This window comes from Salvelinus sp. IW2-2015, unplaced genomic scaffold (assembly GCF_002910315.2).
Source record: "Salvelinus sp. IW2-2015 unplaced genomic scaffold, ASM291031v2 Un_scaffold16327, whole genome shotgun sequence".
Classification (NCBI taxonomy): domain Eukaryota; kingdom Metazoa; phylum Chordata; class Actinopteri; order Salmoniformes; family Salmonidae; genus Salvelinus; species Salvelinus sp. IW2-2015.
This window is the reverse complement of record NW_019957536.1, coordinates 116,889-133,859: the sequence shown is the minus strand read 5'-3', so window position 1 is coordinate 133,859 and position 16,971 is coordinate 116,889. Positions and strand designations below refer to the sequence as shown.

At 42.2% G+C, this 16,971-nt stretch overlaps 1 protein-coding gene across 5 annotated transcripts in view; it reads left to right on the top strand.

Annotated features, from left to right (window-relative positions):
* Positions 1–11,910: 11,910 nt before the first annotated feature.
* The window catches only part of LOC112080467 (cell adhesion molecule CEACAM5-like), a 92,153-nt gene continuing 87,092 nt past the window's right edge, over positions 11,911–16,971 (top strand). For 2 of the 5 annotated variants that reach the window (XM_070442596.1, XM_070442598.1), the window contains exons 1-7: positions 11,911–12,185; positions 12,577–12,874; positions 13,611–13,892; positions 14,148–14,423; positions 14,562–14,837; positions 15,850–16,101; positions 16,207–16,482. In XM_070442596.1, the coding sequence (XP_070298697.1) occupies positions 12,832–12,874; positions 13,611–13,892; positions 14,148–14,423; positions 14,562–14,837; positions 15,850–16,101; positions 16,207–16,482 (1,405 nt within the window). In that variant the 5' untranslated portion in view covers positions 11,911–12,185; positions 12,577–12,831. Of the gene's footprint in view, positions 12,186–12,576; positions 12,875–13,610; positions 13,893–14,147; positions 14,424–14,561; positions 14,838–15,849; positions 16,102–16,206; positions 16,483–16,730; positions 16,855–16,971 lie in introns of those variants that run through there. The other 3 variants (XM_070442594.1, XM_070442595.1, XM_070442597.1) reach the window with 2 other exon arrangements.

Here is a 16,971-nt window from a genome sequence, read left to right as displayed (position 1 = left end):
GTTTCTAACACCCTTGTTAGTCTACCTGTGCCAGGTGTATTTGAGTGGCCTTTTGTATAGAAGCCTTCCTGTTTGTGTCAATCAGGGGATCCTCTAACTGAGAGGACGGGAGCAGAGATGGTGTTTAAAAAAAAGTTAATATAAGAAATAGGAATCATTGTGAATGTAGTGCTTTTAGGCATTGGCACCCATCTTCCACCTCGATCTGCTCTGCTTCTCCCTGGGCACTCCCTCCRTGAGTGTTCCAAAACATTGTCTGCTTGAGTATGTAAATAAAACGTATAAACCTAGTGGTATTTGGTTGTGAGAAATCTGACATTGCTCTGTTGAAGTCTGTCTTGTAGGACAACTGTACGGACCTCATGGATCTGAAGATGCATTGAAATGATAAAGTCCTATTGAGATTGTACCTTTCTTGTGACGCTGAAAACGACAATAAATTGTTGCATCYTAATATTGTTGTCTGATTCCCATGCTCCACTCCTTCATGCAAAGAACCTTTAGCTCAGTCCTGAGGACCTCACCTCACATATAGAAGCTGTGTAGTATGGTTACAGGAATAGGTTACTGTTAAATCCCTAAGTTACATGTTTTAACAGAACAATACCAACAATCACTAATACTCCTTTTTCTATTGTGCTCACTGAAAACATGTCATAAATTATGATTCATTTGAGAGTTGCTGCTAAAAAAAGTTCCACTCATCACGCACTTCAAACCCTTGACCATAGATATACATGTTARTTTGTATTTATTTTTATTTCACCTTTATTTAACCAGGTAGGCTAGTTGAGAACATGTTCTCATTTACAACTGTGACCTGGCCAAGATAAAGCAAAGCAGTGCAACACAAACAACAACACAGAGTTACACATGGAATAAACAAAACATACAGTCAATAACACAATAAAAAAAAGTCTATATACAGTGTGTGCAAATGAGGTGGAGACAAGGGAGGTAAGGTAATAAATAGGCCATAGTGGCGAAATAATTACAATTTAGCAATTAAACACTGGAGTGATAGATGCGCAGAAGATGAATATGCAAGTAGAGATACTGTGGTGCAAAGGAGCAAAAAAWWAWAATAAAWAAATAACAGTATGGGGATGACCAGTGATTGGCAGCAGAGAACTGAAAGGAAAGGCGGCCAAAGGAGGAATTGGCTTTGGGGGTGACCAGTGAAATATACCTGCTGGAGAGCGTGCTACGAGTGGGTGCTGCTATGGTGACCAGTGAGCTGAGATAAGGCGGGGCTTTACCTAGCAAAGACTTATAGATGACCTGGAGCCAGTGGATATGGCGACAAATATGAAATGAGATACAGCCAACGAGAGTATACAGGTCGCAGTGGTTAGTAGCATATGGGGCTTTGGTGACAAAACGGATGGCACTGTGATAGACTACATCCAATTTGCTGAGTAGAGTGTTGGAGGCTATTTTGGAAATGGCATCGCCGAAGTCAAGGATCGGTAGGATAGTCAGTTTTACGAGGGTATGTTTGGCAGCATAAGTGAAGGATGCTTTGTTGCGAAATAGGAAGCCAATTCTAGATTTAATTTTGGATTGGAGTTGCTTAATGTGAGTCTGGAAGGAGAGTTTACAGTCTAACCAGACACCTAGGTATTTGTAGTTGTCCACATATTCTAAGTCAGAACCGTCCAGAGTAGTGATGCTAGAAGGGCGGGCGGGTGCAGGCAGCGATCGGTTGAAGAGCATGCATTTAGTTTTACTTGCATTTAAGAGCAGTTGGAGGCCACGGAAGGTGAGTTGTATGGCATTGAAGCTCGTCTGGAGGTTAGTCAACACATTGTCCAAAGAAGGCCAGAGGTATACAGAATGRTGTCGTCTRCGTAGAGSTGGATCAGRGAATCACCAGCAGCAAGCGCGACATCATTGATGTATACAGAGAAGAGTCGGCCCGAGAATTGAACCCTGTGGCACCCCCATAGAGACTGCCAGAGCTCCGGACAACAGGGCCTCCGATTTGACACACTGAACTCTGTCTGAGAAGTAGTTGGTGAACCACCTCCCCCTTTGAAGAAGGGGATGACCGCGGCAGATTTCCAATCTTTGGGGATCTCATTCGATATGAAAGAGAGGTTGAACAGGCTAGTAATAGGGGTTGCAGCAATTGATCTCTTGATCAGCAACTGATGGCTGGCAGARGAACAAAAGTGGGTACACCCTGTTGTGTTCCAGGACCAGGATGGATGCTAAAGACCCATCTTTCCCCTCTTCACCTGGTGTGCTGAGCTCCAGCACTGTGGAGGTGCTTCCCTCTGAGAACCCAGGCAGTGGGGACAACACATTGACCCTAACCTCCATTAAAGAGGTCAACTCGGGGGTCTATGTGGTCCAGAGCACCAGCCCACAGCTCACAGCCACTTCCACCCTCACTGTGATAGGTGAGTCACATCAGCTGACACATCAGACACATCAGCTGATCTTACTATTAGATTAGTTAGATTAGTAATATCCTGCAGGCCCTGTGGGTCTATACTGTAACTACTGTTAAGATAGCCTGGCTTGTACCATGACTTGCAGTGTAATACAACAATTCTGCCTGTCTGATATGACGTAGAGATACTGGTTTCATTTGAGTGTGCACCTGTGTGTGTCCTTGTCTCTGTTTGTACTTTTGTGTGTGTGTGCATAGAAATGCTGACTTAATTGATGACCATGTCTGTGTTGGCATTTTGTCAGGGCCAGGTGACTGATGACTTGGCTGTTGGCCTTAATCATCTACATCAAGCTGTGTGAATTGRGTATGGTTRTTTGAAGGTCAGCCATACTCATGGCRTGTATCGGTAKAATTCTGCAAGTCACCATTGTTATAGACACGTTTGTAATCAAAACTGGTTGTCTYTGTCCTWTMCCAGAATTGTGTTYCCTCTGGTTTCTGTTAAGTGTTTCCCTCTCTCTCTCTCTCCCTCTCTATCTCACCCAGAGAACCTGTTTCTGCTGTGAGACTGTTGCCAACAACACAGGAGACTTAGTGGAGTTCAATGGAACCGCTGAGCCTCTACATCTCAATATCAGCAGTGAGTATGTCGAGCTTTGACTGACTCTTTACAGTGATTTGGGAGTGACACAATAACACAGCTACAATCATATAGCCAATGATGTATGATTTATCATGATCAATTGATTTTGCTCAAAAACACATAGTTTCCCTGAATATCTCTTTAAGCAACTGGTTCCTCTCAACCACCAGGCCTCATTGGGTATCTACTACATTTCCATAGTAGATACACCGTATATACAAAAGTATGTGGACACCCCTTCAAATTGGTGGATTCGGCTATTTCAGCCGCACCCATTACTGACAGGTGTTTAAAATCGAGCACACAGCCATGCAATCTCCATAGACAAACATTGGCAGTATAATGGCCTTACTGAAGAGCTCAGTGACTTTCAACGTGGCACCGCCATAGGATGCCACCTTTCCAACAAAGTCAGTTGGTTAAGTGTCTGTCCTGCTAGAGCTGCCCTAGTCAACTGTAAGGGCTGTTAATGTAAAGTAGAAACGTCTAGGAGCAACAGCGGCTCGGTCGTGTAGTGGTAGGACACAAAACCTCACAGAGCGGGACCGCCGAGTGCAGAAGCACGTAGCGTGAAAAAATCGTCTCTCCTCTTCAGCATGACAATGTTCCTGTGCACAAAGCGAGGTCCATACAAAAATTGTTTGTTGAGATCGGCGTGGAAGAACTTGACTGGCCTGCACAGAGCCCTGACCTCAACCCCATCGAACACCTTTGGGATGAATTGGAATGCCRACTGCGAGACAGGCCTAATTGCCCAGCATCAGTGCCCGACATCACTAATGCTCTTGTGGCTGAAAGGAAGCAAGTCCGCGCAGCAATGTTCCAACATCTAGTGGAAAACCTTCCCAGAAGAGGGAGGCTGTTATAGCAGCAAAGGGGGGACCAACTCCATATTAAATCCCATGATTTTGGAATGAGATGTTTGACAAGCCGGTGTCCACATACTTATGGTCATGTAGTGTACCAACACTGTCTGTTGAGTTATGATAGTAATGCATATCTCCATACACAGATGGTCCAGACAGTGTGTCCTTCACGGTCTTCAACAACARAACCATGAGATACATCAACGTCACCAGACAGATCACCATCAGCAGTGGGTCAGGGTCAGTACAGTTGGAGATCAATGCCAAGAAATGCATTCAGTTAAGTGAACCCATAAAATATATTTATTTAAACACTCATTTCCTGTACGTAGTGCCATGGTCCAGGGCAATGTGAATACATTAGGTAATTGACTGAAACAAAACAATTTGAGTTTTATATTATGGTGAAATAATGTCATAGATATTGATAAAACCGAACATGGTCACTCTTGTTTAATTCTATACTACAGTGTACTTGCTGTGATGAAAGTAGAATGGCTATGTTATCGGGAGGGTGTGTGTTCCCACTGGCTTGAAATATATAGAAAGAGAAAATACATTGCACCATATTCAACTATTTAAATATATATTTTGTCAAATATTAACAGAGAATAATACCATGGTATTTACAGGAGCAAAACTTAGGGAAACTGACTCATGACTCTTTCGCAATCTCTTACAAATATTTTCCACTGATTTCTGGACCTGTCATCCTGAGAAGGAACATTTCTGCTGTAATTGCATCCTGATACAGAATATCTCTCTAATTCCACTAGCATGCTGTCAATGGAATTATTTCTCAGAACATTTTAGCAAAACTTTTTTTCTTTTTTCTTTATTGAAGGTTTATTCTTCCAGATTAGTATCACAATGAGGAGTCATATATCATGTACAGTATTTCAACACCCCTCAGTACTGTCATTTTCTAGAGACCTGGTGGAATAACCAAAATATATCAAGCATTCTTGTTGGAATAGGACTCTGACTTGAATATAARGTTCTTAATTGTTTTGATAAAAGTTGTTTTAAACAAATTATTATTTTAAATAAATCGAAATGTTCCAAAATGGTACACAGTATATTCATTCGACATATTCTTACAGTATATGGAAGGGAAAGGTATGTGTTTATTTAACAGAACAATACTAACACATCACTAATACTCCTTATTATTTTGTGCTGACTGAAAACTAGTCAAAAAGCATGCCTCATTTGAGACAGTATAGATGATGCTAAAAAAAGTTCCAAGCATCACACACTTCAAAACCTTAACCATAGTTATAAAGCAGTGTGTTATATGCCCTTGACCCTGTTCAGTGTTTACATCTCTCAACATGTTGGTGACATTCATAAGGAATGACTCTTCACAGCAACACAGCATGTGAGCTGAATCTGCTGGGTAGGACCACTATACCATTATTCAGACGAATGTCATTTACCTGTCAGGAACACGAAGATGGTCACAAAGTTCTGGATGTTTTTAGCTTTACAAACAAAACTCATGACATAGTGTTCTTGGAAGAAACTATTAAATACTTTCAAATTATAACTTTAGCTCTAAAGATTATCGACAGAATTACAATAATTCTATGTGGTAGTTATCTTGTTCTTGGCCCTCATGCCCAGCAGTAACACTCAGACACCTGATACTACTACTCCTAAATATAGTCTGCGTGTTTGGTTAGATAGTGAGATATACAGTGAGCTCCAAAAGTATTGGGACAACGACACTGTTGTTGTATTGGCTCTGTACTCCAGCACTTTTCCATATAGGGTACATCGTGTAAGGAGTGCGTACTGGCGGCAGAGAAGTCAGACGCAGGAGAKCAAAAACTGTGTTTCCAAACGGCGCAGTTTAAAAACAAAAAAACGGACGCACAAGCACTTCCAATAAACAATCACCGACAAGGACATGAGGGGGAACAGAGGGTTGAATACACAACATGTAATTGATTGGATTGGAACCAGGTGTGATGGAAGATGAGATAAAACCAAAGGAAAATGAAAAGAGGATCAGCGATGGCTAGAAGGTCGGTKACTTCGACCGCCGAACGCCGCCCGAACAAGGAGAGGGACCGACTTCAGCGGAAGTCGTGACACATCGTTTAGAAATTACAGCACTTTTTTTAAATAGTCCCCCCCATTTTAGGGGACCAAAAGTATTGGGACAAATTCACTTATGAGTATTAAAGAAGTCAAAAGTTGAGTATTTGTTCCCATATTCCTAGCATGCAATGACTACATCAATCGTGTGACTCTACAAACTTGTTGGATGCATTTGCTGTTTGTTTTGGTTGTGTTTTCTATTATTTTGTGCCCAATAGAAATGAATGGTAAATAATGTATTGTGTCATTTTGGAGTCACTTTTATTGTAAATAAGAATAGAGTATGTTTCTAAACATTTCTACATTTAATCATATGCAAAAAGTGCTGTAATTTCTAAATGGTTTACCCGATATACAGTAGATGAAAAGACCCTCAACGTCAMGGAACCCTCCGGTACTGTTGCTCATTCCGTGCACCAGTTTTGGCGGTCTACGTCACCGGCCTCTAGGCACTGAACTGTCTAATTATGCACACCTAGTTCCTTTTTCCCACTGATTGGATTGGTATAAATTTGCCCTTTGTTCTCCATTGGGCTGTTGATTACTGTTCCGATGTCCGTTGGTTGTGTGAGTACCTGTGCCTTGTTGTTTTGGCTTTCGTGCCGCTTGTATTGTGCAGATGATTACAGGTCTCGTTGTGGGTTCTAGTCCCAGATACTGTACATTTCGGTGTTCCTCAAGGTTCCGTTTTAGGACCACTATTGTTTTCACTATATATTTTACCTCTTGGGGATGTCATTCGAAAACATAATGTTAACTTTCACTGCTATGCGGATGACACACAGCTGTACATTTCAATGAAACATGGTGAAGCCCCAAAATTGCCCTCGCTAGAAGCCTGTGTTTCAGACATAAGGAAGTAGATGGCTGAAAACTTACTTTGTGAAACTCTACTTTTAAACTCGGACAAAACAGAGATGCTTGTTCTAGGTCCCAAGAAACAAAGAGATCTTCTGTTGAATCTGACATTAATCTTGATGGTTGTAAAGTCGTCTGAAATAAACTGTGAAGAACCTCGGCGTTACTCTGGACCCTGATCTCTCTTTTGACGAACATATCAAGACTGTTTCAAGGACAGCTTTTTTCCATCTACGTAACATTGCAAAAATCTGAAAAATTCTGTCCAAAAATGATGCGAAACATTAATCCATGCTTTGTTACTTCTAGGTTAGACTACTGCAATGCTCTACTTTCCGGCTACCCGGATAAAGCACAAAATAACTTCAGTTAGTTAAAATTTGATCATATTACTCCAGTGTTAAGGCAAGGGCTGATTTCAAGGTTTTTAGTGTTAACCTACAAAGCGTTACATGGGTTTGCTCTACCTATCTTTCCGAGTTGGTCCTGCCGTACATACCTACACGTACGCTACGGTCACAAGACGCAGGCCTCCTAATTGTCCCTAGAATTTCTAAGCAAACAGCTGGAGGCAGGGCTTTCTCCTATAGATCTCCATTTTTATGGAATGGTCTGCCTACCCATGTGAGAGACGCAGACTCGGTCTCAACCTTTAAGTCTTTACTGAGACTTATCTCTTCAGTGGGTCATTGATTGAGTGTAGTCTGGCCCAGGAGTGTGAAGGTGAACGGAAAGGCTCTGGAGCAACGAACCGCCCTTGCTGTCTCTGCCTGGCCGGTTCCCCCTCTCCACTGGGATTCTCTGCCTCTAACCCTTTACAGGGGCTGAGTCACTGGCTTATTGGTGCTCTTTCATGCCATCCCTATGAGGGGTGCGTCACTTGAGTGGGTTGAGATCAATGACGTGATCTTCCTGTCTGGGTTGGCGCCCCCCCTTAGGTTGTGCCGTGGCGGAGATCTTTGTGGGCTATACAATGCCTTGTCTCAGGATGGTAAGTTGGTGGTTGAAGATATCCCTCTAGTGGTGTGGGGGCTGTGCTTTGGTAAAGTGGGTGGGGTTATATCCTTCCTGTTTGGCCCTGTCCGGGGGTATCATGGATGGGGCCACAGTGTCTCCTGACCCCTTCTGTCTCAGCCTCCAGTATTTATGCTGCAGTAGTTTATGTGTCGGGGGGCTAGGGTCTGTCTGTTATATTCTGGAGTATTTCTCCTGTCTTATCCGGTGTCCTGTGTGAATTTAAGTATGCTCTCTCTAATTCTCTCTTTCTCTCTTTCTTTCTCCTCTCGTCGGGACCTGAGCCCTAGGACCATGCCTCAGGACGACTTGCATGATGACTCCTTGCTGTCCCCACGTCCACCTGGCCGCTGCTGTTGCTCCAGTTCCAACTGTTCTGGCCTGCGGCTATGGACCCTGACCTGTTCACCGGACGGCTACCTGTCCCAGACCTGCTGTTTCAACTCCTCTAGAGACCGCAGGAGTGGTAGAGATACTCTTAATGATCGGCTATGAAAGCCAAACTGACATTTACTCCTGAGGTGCTGACTTGCTTGCACCCTCGAACAACTTACTGTGATTATTATTATTTGACCATGCTGAGTCATTTATGAACATTTGAACATCTTGGCCTGTTCTGTTATAATCTCCACCGGCACAGCGCAGAAGAGGACTGGCCACCCTCATAGCCTGGTTCCTCTCTAGGTTTCTTCCTAGGTTTTGGCCTTTCTAGGGAGTTTTTCCTAGTCCTCACCTTGCTTCTACACCTGTATTGCTTGCTATTTGGGGTTTAGGCTGGGTTTCTGTACAGCACTTTGAGATATCAGCTGATGTACGCAAGGGCTATATACAGTGGGGCAAAAAAGTATACTTATTTTCCACCATAATTTGCAAATAAATTCATAAAAAATCCTACAATGTTATTTCTTCAGCGTGTATTTTCTCATTTTGTCTGTCGTAGTTGAAGTGTACCTATGATGAAGATTACAGGCCTCTCTCATCTTTTTAAGTGGGAGAACTTGCACAATTGGTGGCTGACTAAATACTTTTTTGCCCCACTGTAGGTGGCATTTTTTGAAAATACATTTTACCATTTGGTAAATTTCGAACTTCCTTCCTATCGCAACCCTGTTCATCTCTCCAGACCTGGATGGTTACGGTATTTATGTCTGACCTTAGAGTTATTTACAGCTGGACCGTGTAGATACAGTAAACAGTGACTAGAGTGCTGTGTGTGGAGGCAGAACCTGTGGTTAGTGGGTTTGTATAATAAAGGGTAAACAGAGAGACAGACGGATTCATGTCTCTATTAAATCCCAGTCAATATTACTGAGTGCGAAGCAGTCCATGAGCAAACATGCAATAATAAAGGAACAGCAAAAGGCTTTGATGTAGATGGCATATTCACTCTTAGACAAAAGGATTCCAAAAGGGTTCTTTGCTAAGGGATAGGGTTCTGCCAATAACCATTTTCATCTGAAGAACCCTTTTTCGAAGACGAGGGTTCTTTGTAAGGCAAAGGCTTCTACCTAAAACCTTTTGCCATCCTTCTAAGAAAGGTTTCTACCTAAAACCTTTTTACCATCCTTCTAAGAAAGGTTTCTACCTAAAACCTTTTGCCATCCTTCTAAGAAAGGTTTCTACCTAAAACCTTTTTACCATCCTTCTAAGAAAGGGGTCTACCTAAAATCTTTTTACCATCCATCTAAGAAAGGGTTCTTTGATGGTTCTTTGGAAGTCAAGAAGGGTTCTAGATGAATAAGCTATTTTATAGTATTTTTGTATTTCTATTAAATAGTGAAATAAAACTTTTGTGAGTGCAATATTTAAAGTTAAATTMAAATAGTTTTTTGTTGATGTTGTTTTGTGTCTTCTCACTATTGTTGATTGTTTATTTAACTTAATGTGGCTGTTTAAATAAAGTCCCTTTGAATTTAATTGAATAGTGCCTGAGCATTACTGTTTACCTAAATATCTATATCTATATGGAAATTGTACCTATATGGGAATATTTGTACATGTACAGCAAAAACAGGTTTTTAGAATCTTTTGCAAATGTATTAAAAATAAAAAACTGAAATATCACATTTACATAAGTATTCAGACACTTTACTCAAAACGTTGTTGAAGCACCTTTTGCAGCGATTTCAGCCTCGATTCTTCTTGGGTATGATGCTACAAGCCTGGCACACCTGTACTTGGGGAGTTTCTCCCGCTCTTCTCTGCAGATCCTATCAAGCTCTGTCAGGTTGGATGGGGAGTGTCGCTGCACAGCTATTTTCAGGTCTCTCCAGAGATGTTCGATTGGGTTCAAGTCTGGCCTCTGGCTGGGCCACTCAAGGACATTTAGAGACTTGTTCCTAAGCCACTCCGGTGTTGTCTTCACTGTGTGCTTAGGGTCGTTGTCCTGTTGGAAGGTAAACTGTCACCCCAGTCTGAGGTCCTGAGCACTCTGGAGCAGGTTTTCATCAAGGATCACTCTGTACTTTTCTCTGTTCATCTTTCCCTCCATCCTGACTAGTCTCCCAGTCCCTGCCGCTGAAAAACATCCCCACACCATGATGCTACCACCACCATGTTTCACCAAAGGATGTTGCCAGGTTTCCTCCAGACGTGACGCGAGTTCAATCTTGGTTTTATCAGACCAGAGAATCTTGTATCTCATGGTCTGAGACTTTTTAGGTTCCTTTTGCAAACTCCAAGCGGGCTGAGGAGTGGCTTCCAAATGGCCACCCTACCATAAAGGCCTGATTGCGGGAGTGCTGCAGACATGGTTTTCCTTCTAGAAGGTTCTACCAATCTCCACAGAGGAACTCTGGAGCTCTGTCAGAGTGACCATTGTGTACTTAGTAACCTCCCTGACCAAGGACCTTCTTCCCYGATTGCTCAGTTTGGCCAGGGGGCCAGCTCCAGGAAGAGTCTTGATGGTTTGCCAGGCATAATGGGATCCATGTCATCCAAAACGTTGATTCAAGTTTGGCAAAAATCATCTGGATGCACCTGGATGATCATCAAGACTTTTGGAAGAATGTTCTATGGACAGATGATTCAAAAGTATACCTTTTTGGATGAGATGGGTCCCATTATGCCTGGCGAAAACCAAACACTGCATTCCACAATAAGAACCTCATACCAATGGTCAAGCATGGTGGTGTTAGTGTGATGGTTTGGGGATGCTTTGGTGCCTCAGGATCTGGACAACGTACCTTAACAGAAGGAACCAGGAATTCTGCTCCATTTCAGAGAATTCCACAGGAGAATGTCATCTAGCTGTGAGCTGAAGCTGAAGCGCAGCTGAGTCATGCAGCAAGGAAATTATGCAGAACACAACCTGATGTTTTGGAATGGCCTAGTCAAAGTCCAGACCTAATCCCAATTGAGATGCTGTGCCAGGACTTGAAATGAGCAGTTCATGCTTGAAACCCAAAAAAATATCTGAGTAGGAAGAGTGGGCCAAAATTCCTCCACATTGAGGTGAGAGACTGATTGCGTTTGGTTGCAGTCATTGCAGCTAAAAGTGGCACAACCAGGTATTGGGTGTAAAGGAGCAATTACTTTTTCACACAGAGGAATTGGGTGTTGCATAACTTTTTTAATTAAATAAATAAAATAAGTATCAATTTATTTTGTTATTTGTAAACGCAGGCTCCCTTTTTCTAAAATTGGGTTTTGGTTGAAGATCTGATAACATTCAGTATCAAAACTATGCAAAAATATAGAAAGTCAGAAAGGCGGCAAATACTTTTTCATGGCACTGTAAGTGTTTTCTTGACAGGTTCAATGTGAACAGTGTCTTATGAGCCCACTTTGCCTTAGCCACTGTTGATAGATCATGAGTTTCGACAGGGTCAGAGAACCTATACCCGGCCTCATTGGCCATGTACCATCCAGCCTTCTCCCAGGACCCGTATAGTACAGACAGAGTTGATCAGATTTACAGTAAACCATAATCAACTTGAAAACACCCCTGTGTGTCAACAGAAAACACAGTGGGAAAAATGTGTGTGGGCAAAACAGGGCGTGGGTAGTTGGGTAGGTGTGTGTGAGTGTGTTCTGGCTACAGGTAGGGTGGATAGGTACATTTGCATCACCTGACTCCAGCAACATTACATGATCCTGAATAAATATTTGCTGATTGAGAGGAGACTGTGACTGAGCAGTATCGACATTTTCGGATTTACCAAGAAGTCTGGACAGTCATTTGTTTAATAGGAAAGTGTCCCGTTCACTTCTGATCCGTGGTGTTTGATAAGTGGCAGAACTATGGAGTATCCTCTGGTGTGGGTTCTCATCCTGGTGCTGCTCAACTTCACTACAGGTAAAGTGTTCTGGAAATATATTGATGCCTATTTGTGCTTTATGGTACAAACACTTGATTAAATAAGTAACAGGTTGTTCAAATGTCTCTGTTTGGTTGATGCCACATTCAGTCAAACAGTATCAAGTCAGAAAGGTGGAGAATTTCTATTTATCTGCCATTGACAACAATGTCGTAGAGTAGACATTAGAAATAGATAGTAGGTCATGTTGTAAATTGTGGTTCAACTTGAAGGCAATAATTTAAACAAAAGCTTGTATTTCTGTTAAAGTGCCAAGTCTAAAGATTTGATTAATCTCAATTAAAATTTTTAAAGAACTTTAAAGACTTTTGTACTGATTAATAATATCTCAAAACATGAACTAAACTTCATCAATCCATCCTCTTCTAGGTGTCTCTGGCCAGGTGGTTGGTTCCCTCTATGAACCCCTTAGCTGTGGCAGTAATGTCACACTGAACCTAGTTTCTCAAAGCCACATCAACATAGGGACCTGGTCATATGAAACTACAATCATCGTACTTTTCTTCCTGGTGGCATTAGTGTGAGTACAAGTTATCGAGGCAGAGTCTCATTCAACAGCTCCTCCTCAGAGCTGTCCATAAGCTCTCTCCAACTCAACGACTCAGACGATATTACCGTGCAGGAATGGAGCCAGCCCTGACAGCTGTGGTGACTTTGTCTGTCCAGGGTAAGGAACTGTCTGTTTATCTTTCTATGATTGTAGACTCTCACTCACTGGCACACATCGTCACTTATGCGCACACATGCTCACCCGCACACTTACCTACCATTCACATACTTTATTGCAAGCAGGTTCACATGCAAACATACTTGCACATCAGAGGAGGCTGTTGAGGGAAGGACAGCTAATAATAATGGCTGGAATTGAGTGTAATGGAGTGAATTGAATGGTATCAAACACATGAAAACCATGTTTTGATACCATTCCATTTACTCCATTCCAGACATTATTATGAGCCGTCCTCCCCTCACCAGCCTCCACTGATGGGCATACATTATCTATCAGTGATTCATCTCTGTCACAATAATAAAAGTCATTTTCCTGACATGGAAAGCTAACACTTAAATGTGTCAATGTTTTCTGAACCTATAGCGAAGTTGGCCWACATAATACCTTTGAAAAGAATGAACCTGAACAGATCACAGAGCAAACTGTTCTTTTCAAGACATACACAATACTTTTTATGTGTGTGCAAAGAGACTAAGGGCTCTACAAGGCTCAATCCTGAAACTTAGTCTCCATGATAAGTAAACAAAATAGCATATTTAGATTGATTTCCAAAACAAGTTTTACAGTGTGAAAGCAATATCAACTATATGGTTGTAATTCAGTAAGACACAAAAAAAACTTTCTTGAGACACATCCATCTTATCTTGACTGCCATCTACTCTCTCACCCACAGAGCCCATTTCAAACGTGACTCTAAGGGCCAAYGCCACTGATCTAGTGGAATTAAACGACACTGCAATTTTCACCTGCTCTGTCTCCTCTGGCACCTCCCTCTCCTACCGCTGGCTGAATGGCAGCTCAGAGGTCACAGCCAGTGACAGAGTTTGGCTTGGTGTTGGGTACAACACTCTTACCATAGTCAGTGTGACACGATACGATGAAGGGCCTTTCAGATGTGAGGTCATCAATGGAATCAGCGATGGCACCAGCCAGCCCATTGGCCTCAATGTTAGATGTGAGTATCAGAGTATGCAGTRTACTGTACATTAATCATACACAACAGACATGGATTGTACCTTGTCATTGACATCCAGCATTCCATGTAATGATGTAATATGCCTATTTTCATCTCAAACCATTCCTCTGTGATCACATGATCCAGGTCATTATTTGGAGAGATCATTAGTAGACTGTATTTAGTAGAGCAGGACATAAACATATTCTAGGTAATGTTTACCCAACACTTCATTGTTATTTGTTCCTCCCATAGATGGCCCAAGTAACCTCACCATGATGGTAGTTCCTGAGATGACCGTAGGACATACAGCCTACAAGACGGGCTCTGTCATCACTCTGTCCTGCTCCGCTCAGTCCAAACCCACTGAGTCCTTCAAGTGGAGGTTTAATGGGACGTTCCTCAATGAGCAAAGCCCGAAGCTCAGCCTGCAGAACACCAGAGAGAACCAGACAGGAAGTTACACCTGCTTAGCCTACAACAATGTCACACTCCGATACGCCACCATGAGCACAATGATAAAGATTGTGGGTAAGGCAACATTCATCGTTACGAAATGTCATATAGTTGGTAGTGAATATTTGATTATTGATGGTTATGAATACAATGTTATATCATGGTATTTTTTACCACCAATCGAGTGAAGTTCTCCTCTTCTTTTTACCATAGAGCCGATATCAGCGGTGTCGTTGAACCGTGATGGGAATCTACCGATACTGGATCAGTCCTTCACTCTGCGGTGTGAGGTGACTGGACCTGTAGACTACATTCACTGGCTGATGAACGGCCAGCTCATCTCCCTAAACAACAGAACATTCTTCTCTACGGACAACAACACAATGGTTATCAACCCAATCCAGTTTTCTGACAATGGAGATTATCTCTGTGAGGCCTTTAATGCTGTTAGCAACCTGACCAGCATGACATACAAGCTTGTGGTGAACTGTGAGTATTACAAGAGCTGGTAGTCTTTGTCTGATAAAACCAATTCAATGGCCTTGTAGTTAAGAGTGTCCACCCTGAGATTAGAAGGTTGGGAGCTTGAAGTGGTGTAAAGTCCTTAAGTAAAATACTTTAAAGTACTACTTAAGTAGTTTTTGGGGGTATCTGTACTTTACTATACCATTTATATTTTGGACAACCTTTACTCCACTACATTCCTAAATAAAATGATGTACTTTTTAYTCCTTACATTTTCCCTGACCCCAAGAGTACTTGTTACATTCTGAATGCTTAGCAGGACAGAAAAATGGTCCAATTAACGCACTTATCAAGAGAACATGCCTGGTCATCCCTACTGCCTCTGATTAGGCGGACTCACTAAACACAAATGCTTGATTTGTATATGATGTTTGAGTGTTACCCTGGCTATCCGTAAAATTTTAAAAACAAGAAAATTATGCAGTCAAATTTGTTTAATATAAGGAAATTGAAATGATTTATACTTTAACTTTAACTTTTGATACTTAAGTATATTTTAGGAATTACATTTACTTTGATACTTAAGTAGATTTAAAACCAAATACTTTTAGACCTTTACTCAAGTCGTTTTTTACTGGCTGACTTTCACTTTTACTTGAGTCATGTTTTATGAAGGTATCTTTACTTTAACTCAAGTATGACAATTGGGTACTTTTTCCACCACTGGGAGCTTGATCCCTGGATGAGTCATACCAGCGACTGTAAAAATAGGACCCAATATGTCTTTACTTGGCGCTCAGCATTAAGGAGATAGATTGGGGGTAAAGGCCTGTGATAGACTAGCATCCTGTCCAGGGGATGTACTTGTAAATCAAGCTGCAACACGCTACAGAAATAGGAGATACTGAAGGCTCCTGCTCCTATGAGCTGTTCCGACTTGCACAAGCCAAGGATTGTGGAAGACTACTTATTTACTAAACTTTGTCAAAATAGTAAAACCATAAGATTAACCATACTGTCTTGTGTTTATTAATAGTTGGACCAGAGAGACCTGCTGTAACTAGTCCGGATATAGCAATGACAGGACACAYCGTGACCTTCAACTGCTCWGCCTCCTCTCAGCCTCCCAGCCAGTTCAGCTGGTTCTTCAATGGCTCCCAGGTAGCGACTGGCTCAGTGTACAAGACTGGCCCACTGACCTTAGCCAGTAATGGGGAGTACACCTGTGTGGCCTTCAACAACCTCACTGGCAGAAACAGAACTGTCTCCAAGATGCTCATTGTTGTTGGTAAGACGGAAGAGACATCTAAACTGTTTAACTTGTAGATATAGGCCATTCAACATGCAGTGGTTGAAGTCAATATCTTGTGATACTCTGACGTTTTCTTCACAGATCCAGTCACTATGACCATGGTGAAAGCCATGGGATCCCAGCCAATACTGAACCAGACATTCTCTCTGACCTGTGAGACCACTGGAACCATTTACTCCATTAATTGGATGAGGAACGGCTGGCTTCTGTATGCTGACAACAGAACAGACTTCTCTATGAACAACAATACGCTGACCTTCAACTCCGTCCAGCATTCTGACAAYGGAGACTATCAGTGTTCTGCCTCTAACCCCCTCAGCAACATGACCAGCCCAGAATACAGACTGATCGTCAACTGTGAGTGGTTATTATGGCACAAAACCAAACTTGATATCTGCCAATTTAATTCTAATTTTGACCTATAATGAAGGCTAGWTGGAATTCATAGTAATGGAGTTGGGGTAAGTTTTGATCCCACTTCTGACACCAATGTAATAAAGCCAAGGGGATGGTTGGGTAGTAATGGGGTCAGACCAAGGCAAATGCACTAATGGCAGTTCCAATAGCTAATCTCTATCAATATCTTCATTACCTCGTGTTTCCAGATGGTCCAGAGAGACCTGTTGTCATGAGTCCGAATATAGCAATGACAGGACACATCGTGACCTTCAACTGCTCTGCCTCCTCTCAGCCTCCCAGCCAGTTCAGCTGGTTATGACAGGACACACGTGACCTTCAACTGCTCTGCCTCCTCTCAGCCTCCAGCCAGTTCAGCTGGTTTTTCAATGGCTCCCAGGTGGCGACTGGCTCAGGTATGAGACTGGCCCACTGACCTTAGCCAGTCAT